This window comes from Alligator mississippiensis, chromosome 1 (genome assembly GCF_030867095.1).
Source record: "Alligator mississippiensis isolate rAllMis1 chromosome 1, rAllMis1, whole genome shotgun sequence".
In the NCBI taxonomy this organism is placed as follows: Eukaryota; Metazoa; Chordata; order Crocodylia; family Alligatoridae; genus Alligator; species Alligator mississippiensis.
The window spans coordinates 338,607,890-338,619,245 of record NC_081824.1 but is presented as its reverse complement, the minus strand read 5'-3'; the positions used below and the strand labels follow the sequence as shown (position 1 = coordinate 338,619,245).

Below are 11,356 nucleotides of genomic sequence, written 5' to 3'. Positions count from 1 at the left end.
TACCCTCCTACTGAGAAAGTTTTTCCTAATATCTAACCTAAACTTCCCTTGCTTCAACATTGCTCCTTGTTCTGTCATCTGCCACCTCTGAGAACAGTCTAGCTCCATCCTCTTCAGAACCACCTTTCAGGTAGTTGAAGGATGCTATTCCCCTCTCAGTCTTCTCTTTTCCAGTGACTAAATAAGCCCAGTTCCCTCAGTCTGCCCTCAGAAGTCATGTGCCCCAGACCCCCTCACTATTTTCACTGCCCTCCACTGGACTCTCTCCAATTTGCCCACATTTTTTCTGGAGGGGGGAGGGAGGGGTGTCCAAAACTAGACACAGGACTCCAGATGAGGGCTCACCAGCGCTGAATAGAGGGTAACAATCACTTCCCTTAATATGCTTGCAACGCTGCTACTACTGATGCAGCCCGGTATACCATTAGCTTTCTTGGCAACAAGGGCACACTGTTGGCTTATATTCAGGTTTTCGTCCACTGTAACCCCCAGATCCTTTTCTGCAGAGCTGCTGTCCAGCTAGTCAGTCCCCAGCCTGTACTGGTACGTAGGATTGTTCTGTCCTAAGTGCAGGCCTTTGCACTTGTCCTTATTGAACCTCATGAGATTTCTTTTGTTCCAATCATCCAATTTGTCTAGGTCTCTCTGAATCCTAACTCTACTCTCCAGCACATCTACTATTCCCCTCCAGCTTGGTGTCATCTGCAGATTTGCTGAGGGTGCACCCTGTGGCATCTTCCAAATCACTGATTAAGACATTGAACAAAACTGGCCCCAGGATTGACCCCGGGACACTCCATTTGATACTGCCTGCCAACTAGACATTGAGCCATTAATGACTACTACCCTCTAAGCCTGATGATCCAGCCAGTTTTATATCCACTTTACAGCCCATTTATCCAACCTGCACTTCTTTAGCTTGCCTATGAGAATGTTGTGGGAGACTATCAAAAGCCTTGCTAAAGTCAAGATACATCCACTGGTCTCCCCACATCCACAGAGCCTACCTAAAGAGGTTGCAGAATCTCCACCCTTGGAAGTTAGAGCAATTAGAGAAACACTTGGCTGAGATGGTTTGGATGGAGATAATCCTGCCTTGAGTAGGAAACTGGACTAAACCTCAAAAAGCCCCTTTGCCCTATTTTTCTGTGATTTTAAATTCAAAGATCAAAAAGTGGTGTGAAGAGCAAAAGGAGCCAGTCACTAGGACCAAATGCTACATATTCACAAATTCTTAAAAGAAATTAAAAAATTAGGACAATGAACTCAAAAATATGCACATGTTAAAACAAGCTACCTGACTGGGAAGCACAAAAAAAAAAAAAAAAAAAAAAAGATTTGTTTTTTTTGGTGTTTTTTTTAATCCTGGCCAAATAAACCTTAATTCAGCATCAGGTAAATGGACTGAATTGATATTACAACAGACAACCAACACCAACAGTCTCACAATACCAGATCCAAAAAATAAAAAAGCAAAACCTGTGTGCTTTTTGATTTTTAGAAATGAATTTATAAGCCTCTAACCAATAACTGAAGCAGTCCTGGTGGGAGCTACAATGTTGCCAGGGATTGGGAAAAAAGTTAGGATCAAAAAAAGAAGAATGCCTGGGCAAATGTGAGGGGGGAACCACAAGTTTCTGGGGTAAAACTATAGCTCACGATGCTCTCTGAAACATTTGAGAGGTGGAGCGGGTGAAGCAACCCAACACAGAATTCTAGCACAAATGAAGTATTTTCTTCCCTAAACGGAATTTTCTATGGAAATCTCTGTAAAATTTCAGTTGAATATGGAAAACTTTCCTCTGAAGTGGCACTGTGATACCTTGTGAGAGATGCATTTCAGGTGCCTATGCTCCCTCTTATGGGCCGAGCTGTCTATCCAGGCTATGTAGTCCATAACCATCCAAAAAGTCCTAAGGCCACAGTGTAGAATGGGAAGAGAGTCTGACCAGAACACCTGGCCTGCTGTGCAGAATGGGATTTCAGGATACCTGCCCCACAACTGCCAGGAAGCACCCCTGCCCCAGAGCCAAACTGAATTGAGATAGTTGGTCTTTGGCATTTAGCTACAATACCAACATTTTCCACAGACGGCAGATACATTGAATTGATTGTCAAAGACAGGAGGATGGAGAATTGTTGATGAACCCAAGCCAAAGGTGGGTTGATAAAAGTCTAACAGATTCCAAATCAGAAAAGAAACTATTATAGCTTTGGTCTGATGAAGAGCTCTGGGCTCAAGAGAGAAAATAAAATTTTAGGATGCATAATAATGGAGTGGAAGCCAGTGAAGAAGTGCATGGTGGTATGCTTTCACCTAGCATATACAGTGCTCAGTTCGGATCACCGTATCTCTGAAAGGATGTAACAGAAATACAGAGTTCAAAAAACACTGATAGACAGTTGTGGGGGGGAAGAGAAGCTTTCATTTGTAGAAAGACTGAAAATTCAGGGAATGTCTACTTTTTAGGGGAGATATGCAAAGGTACATAAACAATGGATCATTCAGTCAAGGTAAGCCAGGCATCTACCTTCTCTGGTAACCCACGAGGAAGGGAACATTCATTGAATATGAAAGGCAGGAAAATTAATTCTAATAAAAACAGATAGCTTGTGGAAAAAAGGTTCCATGGGTTGGTTGTGCATTATGGCAGAGTAGTAATCTAATAAGAGTAGGACTAGATATGCATACACAAGGGAATTGCCAAGTCGACTGGATACAATATTTTTATACTGTTGCAGCCCACTATATGAATAAACCACTCCATGTCACCAGGCAGGGACTGACCTATTTCTCTTACTGGGAAATCCTTCCTTAAACTGTCCACTTCTGTGAGTATTTGGGCTCTGGCTTGCTTTTGAAGAAATGATGTTGCATGAGGTGGACTATAAGTCTAATGCTGCACAGCAATTCCTGAAATAATCCTCACTCCCCAATCTCATGTTTTCTCCATACGGCCAATTTTACAGACTTACAAATACCATCAGTTCCAGGGCTAACTGAGAAAAAAGTCTTTCAAGATATTTAAGCAATACAGCCCTCTACAACCCAAGCTTGCACCATTTTATTTCACCTCTGGCTACATTTGTAAAGAACAGGCAGCATGCTTCATATTTTCCTGGATAATCCAGGCTTCTGCAACAGGTACATCACACATGAGAAGAAACTTGTGATCACAGAACACATCCTCTAATCATCTTTCATAGGTAAGGTCCTGACGGCACGTTTTCCAACAGAAGGGAAGTGTGAATGAACTTACTGTGCTTTAGAAGGGTCCCAGGCAACACAAACAATTATTTTGAGAAAGATGTGAAACCTATCCAACTACATCCCTGGGGACTTGAAATTCCTCCAATAACAACCCTAAACTGGCCTCTACAATCCCCTAAAACTCTGTGGAAGGAGTCATTTGAATTCACTTAAGAAATACATATTTTGCTTCGCGATTAACCCATTCGATTTTGCCAGGTTAAAACCAAACAAAACTTTACATAAAAATCCACATAGGGTCAAATCCTGCCCTGATTTAAGCACTGTGAAATGCATTAATTTGTATCCCATGAAACCCATTCAAATACGTCAGGGCACAACTTGAGTCTTAAGAACGTAACACTCCTGGGAAAGTATGCTGGGGGTAGTAATGGTTAAAACATCAGAATATACTTAGGACCACTGTTTACAGTCGGTCATACCTCGGAGGGAAGAACTAGGACTGAAACATGTTCATGGGAATGCCCATACTGTATATGTACAAGCACAGCAGTTTAAAACTAAATATTATTCCTCCTTTTAATAGTGTAGACTGTATGTATAACTTAAATGACCACTTCTACTGCCAAATGCTAAACTGTCATCCAAAAATAATATCAAGTAATAGGGGTAGAAAATCTGTGTTCCCTTACAATCTGGCTCTTTATTTTAAATCTCTCTACTTTATGGTCAGTCTGTACAGCAACATCATCATAATCATCAAGAAAATGCACAAAAATTGGTGTATGACCTGGAGCTAGTAAAATAGGGAAAATAATTTCAGCAAAGTTATCTTTGCTGGGGAATTACATAGGAAAAGTTTTCAAATATTAACGTTTGAAAATCTGGATCAGGTTTGATAATCCCACAACTTGTCGGTTTATATTATTCAGTTGAGTAATTTACCTTCCTCTGCTGGTTTTACACCTGCAGTTTCACAGTTTGTCCCTTTTTGTGCAAAGACCACAGCCAAGCTGTTAACCTAAAACCTTTGATAAAATGCAGCTTTCTTAATAACAGGTGACAGCACATAGATATGTTTTCCAAACAGGAGGAGAAAGGTTTGGTGGGATAATTTCAACTAATGTCAAATACTACAAGCTTCAACAGAGAGATATTTAAATACTTGAAAAAACCCAGAGTACTCCTTTTAATAATTAAAGCAGGGGTTTTCAACCTTTTTAGCACGTGTACCCCTTTTGGTGGCAGCGGCCAGACGCTGGGGGGGGGGAAGGGGGACTTGCCAGTGGCCACCGCCACTGCCCCATGCTGCCGCTGCCACCCACAGGCCCATGCCACTGTGCCCCACTTTCCCATGGCCAGTCACAGATGCAACTCCATGGGCTGCTGACAGGCTTCATGCCCAGCCAGTTGTCATCAGCCCACAAAGCTGCATGTATGACCAGCCGTGGGTAAGTGGCGCACAGGAGTGGTGCAGGTTGGTGGGTGGCGGCAGCATATCCCCTATGACCTTTCCAAGTACCCCTAGGGGTACACATACCCCCGGTTGACAACCCCCAAATTAAAAGTATGGGAGCCATGACAGAGTGCTTTTCCTAAATAGTGTTTACATTCTGTTACTCTCACTTGTAAACTTGATGTACAGAATGACGTGTTGGGTCAGATTTTCAAAACCAGATATGATTGGTTTAACTTTACTCCACTGGAAGTTATGGGAGAATGTCAGAGGCACACAGTTAAGCTAGTGCTGAGTACTTTTTCTTTGGGAACAGAAAGGAAAGAAGGGAGCAAAACAAAACACTGCATAACCAAGGCATATTGATTCAGAACCTTGCACACCAACCATACGAATGCAAGTTGGAGGAAGGACAACAATCTCTGCTGTGGCGCAGGCTTCAGCTGCTATGGCTTCAGCTGTGAGCCAGACTCCCTGCACACTGACTGCAGCAGCCCCCATGGCATGGGCCCCCCTCCAGAGTCATCATTTTGGTGCCTCCTCTAAATCAGTGTCCGCAGCTGGTTCCCTGCTCATTGATCCCTAGCGCACCTGTGCACAAGCAGCAGCAGTTGGCATACAAACACAGCAAAGTAACTTTAAGCCAAGTCTGTAGTGAAGGCAGAGAAAGGGATGACTCCTCACCTCCAAAGAAGGAGAATGGGAAAAGTGGGAAGTCATGTGTCCATACTTCACTCCAACCTGCAGATGCTATAACTTCTTCAGGCAAAGCGCTACATGAAAACTTAGAAGAACGGGATACATCTTAAGCAAGTAATTTGTCTTACTCTTTTCAGAACTAAATGTTCTTCTGCATTACATTCCAGCTAGATTTTTTATTGTTCTTTAATCCTTTCAGTTATAATCATTTCTACTCTGGGCACTAGTTGAAAGTACTTCAAGAAAGCTCATCCATTACTGACAGATTTTTGTCCCAGAACAGGCAGGATGATGATTCAATTGCACCTACTGGGAGCAGAGAAAATGGCATACAGTTTTCACTCTGTGACAAGCTGGAGAGTATTCAATGCTGTGGCATAATTGTAGTCATGTACTGAAAGCTGCAGAAGGATGAGCACAAAACAATCGTGTAGTTGGGAGAGAAGCCAGCGACTGAAGCTTAAATTATGCATTTCCCCCTCTATACCTAAATTTAGCACCAAGGAGATGTGGAGGGGAGGGAAGGGTAAAAATAAAAAGGACAGAGTGAGAGTTTCACAGTATTGTTTTTAAACACCAAAAGCCTGCTTTGTGGCTAAAACCTGCTTAATAGACTAAGAACTGCAGCCTGAAGAGACCTTTTCCTGTACACAGTGCAATGTATGATAAGGCTGATACTCCAAGAAGAAAACTGTACTGATTCTATTAAAGTTAACTGATGATCTGTTTGAAAGCTTAAAAGCAAGTGGAGGAAATGAAATAAGCCTGCAGATGTAAAGAAAAACCACAACCTGCCTACTTATCTGGTTGGATTCTCAGTTGATGGATAAAATATGAAGCTAAACAATTATCTCTGATATCATGAAGAGAGACACCCAGACTGTTCACTAGTATACTAGTTTGTCTGATAGATGTCTTCCAGTGGAAACCTGTTTTATGACTCCTCATGGCACACCAAAGATAGGAACAATAACACTAATAGAGCCTGCTAAGTCAGCCAGTGTCACAGAAAATTACACATTTTTTAGGTCTATAACATTTTACTTTTAAATAAAAACAATTCAAATATGTTCACATAGAGAAAGTTTCTCAAACTTTGTTGTAGCAGTGATATAACACTAAACACACAGCTGCGCTGTTACAAGCTTAGATTAACTGTGATGTGATACCCACCTTACAACACTGGAGAATTTAAAAGTTGTAGTTTGATTATATTCACAATTCCATTTATAAACGTTATATAATGGGTTGTAGATGTTATAGGAACATTAGACACGAGTGATGTGTATCTGATTATTTTAAGAGCATTAGGAGAAGGGATTATTGACTATTTTGAGATCTGGTTATATAAAACCAGCATAACAACCTTTTGGATTATCCATTTCTAAGAAATAATTACCAATTTGTGAAGTATTACCCCAAACTGTATCCTGGCAATGGGAAAAAGTTTTACCAACTTTGCAGATTCAATTTTTGCAACCTCTCTCTTCCTGTCTGTCCATGGGATGTCCTGTCTCTTCCATGGGAGATCACAATACAACTCCAAATATAACAAGAGAAAATCTTTGTCTTAAACATCTGACAGTTGAAAGGGAAACAGGCTGCTCTTAAGGGATTAAGTAAGTAGCTGATTTAACAGGCCTCATGACCTCCTGATACCATGAAGTGTGACTATTATCTATGTCCTTTCTGACAACATACCAGGTCTCATCTTCAGTGGGTGTAAGACAGTATAGTTCAGGTGAAATTGTTATAGTCTGATTTACACTAGTAAACATGGTCCTAGGGACTGAATATGCTAAACCAGTGGTGCTCAAGGTGTTGGCCCTGTGGACCATTTAAGTGGCGCAGGTACAATCTGCTGGCTGGATCAAGCCCCACATCACCTCCATGTACCAGGATCAGGCTCTGGGGCACTGCACTGCTCCTGCCTAGCCCCATGTGCTGGGATTGGGCCCTGAAGCCCTGAGCTGCCCCCATGCACCAGTATCAGGCTCGGGGTCTGATGCACTAGGATCAGGTCTTGCCTAGCCCTGCATGCCTGATCTAGTCCACAGGGCCATGGCCTGAGGGGCTCCCCATAAGTCTGTTGGGAGCCCCACAGGCTGGAGGACATGGCACCAGGGGCCAGATATGGTGAAGGCTTTTGCTACCACAGCTTAGGGCAAACCAGCATTTGTAGCATCTTTGAGTTCCACGGTCTTCTCCTGTAAAAGTAACTTCCTTTGGAAAACCGAGCAAAACAAAAAAACCCAAAAAACTTACCATCCCCTTCCTCTACAAGTCAATACTCACATCATAAACCTGTGGGCTGGTCAAACAGCGAGCTATCAGACCGCACCAGCTGGGAAGAGTGGTAGTTAGCGGAGGGCCACTATGCGTAAGAATAGGTTTCAAATAGCTTTGAAAACAATTAAGGAAAAAACAGATGTCTGCTTGAAAACCACTGTAAAAACAAGGTCAGTTTAAAACAAGTATAACCGAGTCTTTCATTTACAGGCAGTTCAGGTATCATGTGTAAAACTGATTTTAAGATGTTTCTGTTAGCTTGAACACAAGTGAAAAACTCTTCCCTCTACTGAATTTTCCCATAATCCTATCAATTCCTCCCCTCCACCCACCAGTGTTTTCAGAAGAGGACTAAACAACTCTCACACAGTCATGCAGCGATAGCTGGACTCATGCCATACCACTGGGCATGCAGAGACAAAAGTGCTTTAGTTTACTGGGTTAAAAACCACTTCACCACAGAGGCTTCAAAACAACAGATGTTTTCTTCCAAAACCTAAGCTAAGTCTGGCTCCACTTCCTGCAGTATTAAGAACCATGATACACAGATCCAGAAATCTTAACCCAGGTCACTGCAAGTCCAGGCATAGACGTGGCTGACCACGTGGGTATGTCTCACAGGCAGCTCTCAGCTAGTAACATTTTGAGCATCATTAAGAAGGGAATTGAAAACAAAATGAAAAACATCATCATGCTACTACGTAAATCCATGGTGCACCCATATCTCGAATACTACATTCAGTTCGGGTCACCACATCTCAAAAAGGATGTAGTTGAATTAGAAAAGGTACAGAGGAGGGCAACCAAAATGAACAGAGGTATGGTTCAGTTGCCATACCAGGAGAGAATAAAAGGTACAGAGCTCTTCAGCTTGGAAAGGAGAAGGTTGAAGGAGGATATGATAGAGGTCTATAAAATCATGAAAGTTGTAGACAAAGTGAATAGAGAACTATTACCAAGTCCCAAACTACTAGAGGTAGAGGGCACCAACACAAATTGGCAGGAGACAAGTTTTAACTTGTCAAGAGAAAGTATATTTTTATGTAGTGCATAGTTAACTTGAGGAACTCATTACCAGAGGAGGTTGTAGAGGCAGATAGTATAGTCAGGCCGACTACACAAATTCATGGATGACAGACCTATTGATAGCTATTAAACAGAAGTCAGAGAAGTATCCTCTCACTTCTCTAACCCAATGATGGTGGATGCCAGGAAGGGCAATAGGCAGGGGATAGGTCACTCTATATACCTGGATTAATGCTCTCCCTCTAATGCATCCACTTTGGCCACTGTTCATAGATTTATAGATTGTAAGGGGCTGGAAGGAACCTCACAAGATCATCAGGTCCAGTCCCCTTGTATTAGGCAGGAAAGACAACTGGAGTCGGGTGACCCCAGTGAGGTGACCGTCCAGTCTCCTCTTGAAAATTTCCAGGGTAGGTGATTGCACCACTTCTGGAGGGAGTTTATTCCACAGTCTGGACATCCTAACTGTGAAGAAGTTTTTCCTAATGTTGAGCCTGAAACAGTCTTCCAGTAGTTTGTGGCCATTACTCCTGGTTTTCCCCACAAGGCTGCCCTGGTGAACAGTTGTTCGCTGAGCCCTTGATGTATTCCCCTGATGCTGCAGTAAGCTGATACCAAGTCTCCTCTCAGCCTTGTCTTTTTTAGGCTGAAGATGCCCAAGTCCCTCAGCCTTTCCTCATATGGCTTGCCTTGCAAGTCTCTGATCATATGGGTGGCTATCCTCTGGCCTCTCTCAAGCTTTTCCACGTCCTTGCTGAAGTGAGGTGCCCAGTACTGGATGCAGTTCTCCAGCTGTGGTCTCACCACTGCTGAGTAAAGTGGAAGAATCACTTCCTAGGTTTTGCTTGAGATGCATCGGTTGACGCATGCCAGAGTATTGTTTGTCCTGCTAGCTACGGCATCACACTGACAGCTCATGTTCATACTAGGGTCTATTATTACCCCTGGGTCCCTTTCAGTCATGGTGCTGGTCAGTTTGGCACCACCAAGCCTGTAAGTATGTTGGGGGTTATTTGTCCCCAGATGGAGCGCTTTACACTTCTCAAGGTTGAACTTCATCTGGTATTGATCTGCCCAAGCTGCCATCCTGTCTAGATCTTCCTGTATCTGAAGTCTATCTTCAAGCGTGACCACGCTCCTCCATAATTTGGTGTTGTCTGCAAACTTGGCCAGTGAGCTCTTCACCCCCATATCCAAATCATTGATAAAAGATGTTGAAAAGTACTGGACCAAGCACAGACCCGTGATGGACACCACTGGCCACTTCCTTCCAGGACAACACAGATCCACTCATTAGAACTCTCTGGGTCCTACCCCGCAGCCAACTTCCTACCCACTTAACTGTCGAGCAGTTAAGCCTTCAATCCTGTTAGAGACAAGATGGACCATTTGTCTGTTCCAATATGGCACTGTACAGATTCAGGGTTATTACTTAGCCAACAAAGTCTTTAAATATGATATAGTCCTTAAAACACAGTTCATGGGTGACTCACAGTCCAGGGGTCTCTTCCCCAACCCTGAGAAGATGCTGCCGGTTTCATGCTGCTCCCTCAATGCTGCAGTGCAGTTTTCCTTCTCTCTCACATGAGTGCCCTCTCCTGGTCTCGGGGTTAGTGCCACCAGCCTTTCAGCCCTGGGTCTTTTACCAGACCGTGGGAGAATCCTTGGCCTGATGTTGCAGCCACCAGCCAAGCACCCTCTCCTTTTCTGTTTCTACTCTCCCTCATAGCTTCCTCTCTAGGAGCCTCTTAGCTTCCTGTGGGCCAGCTAAGTATGCTCTGCAGCAGGTCCACTTCTCCTGGGCAGCCTTTTTACCCTTAGCTGAGCTGCAGTCCCTGCCAACCTGTAGGCTCCTACAGCCGGGAGTGTGCAAGCTGCTGCAAACTTCTGCCAGCCAGCCTACTACAAGCATTTTTTACGTTCTTATGCTTACAGGTAGGCTTATCTAACCCAGATACCTCTACCTGCATAAACACTGGAATGAAGACATAACGTGGGAAATACTCAAAAGGACTGCAAAACTGCTATTGTTTATCTCATGGTTCATCTCATGGATGCAGGATGCTAATACCCGCTGACACAAGATCAGGAGCAGTGGCCGAAAGTGGGATAAATACATAAAACACTATCATGAAGTGAGACGCAGGTCTTCTTTTTTTCAGTCACTCTGGTCACCCAAAAGCATCCATCTTGGAATGCACTCAAGAACTTTTTCAAACCTTCACTAAAATGTCCTTTCCACATATGAAATGTAAATTCATTCTACTCAAGAAATAAGAGCTATCCCCATTTTGTTTATCTACCATGCATGTTGTCCTATGATAAAACAGACACTCAAATGATCAACAAGTCATAATGAACAAAAATAATCAAGACATTTAGCACTTGGGAATAGCTGTTTCTTCCTTACATTTTCACATTTGCAGGTAAACTCAGAGAATAAAAAATGGCATAGCCTCAACCTGCATATTCATATTGCTTAAGCAATATGAATAAATTCTCCACACACTTTTCTGAGGAAATAGTGTTTATGCCAGCATGTTTTGTTTTGGAATATTTCATGCCCTTTATTATTAAATTTCCACAGCAGCCAGTAAAGATTGGAATGAAACTCTTTCGCTTGTGAACTACTTGACTAGTTTCCTACCTACCTTTTCATGGGCCCAAGGCATTGG

General features: G+C 42.9%; 1 protein-coding gene across 1 annotated transcript in view; it reads right to left on the bottom strand.

Annotated features, from left to right (window-relative positions):
• Positions 1-11,356, bottom strand: part of SLC9A7 (solute carrier family 9 member A7) — a 106,708-nt gene that overhangs the window by 5,507 nt on the left and 89,845 nt on the right. The window contains 1 exon segment of the mRNA XM_059720954.1: positions 7,662-7,767. Coding sequence (XP_059576937.1) covers positions 7,662-7,767 — 106 coding nt within the window.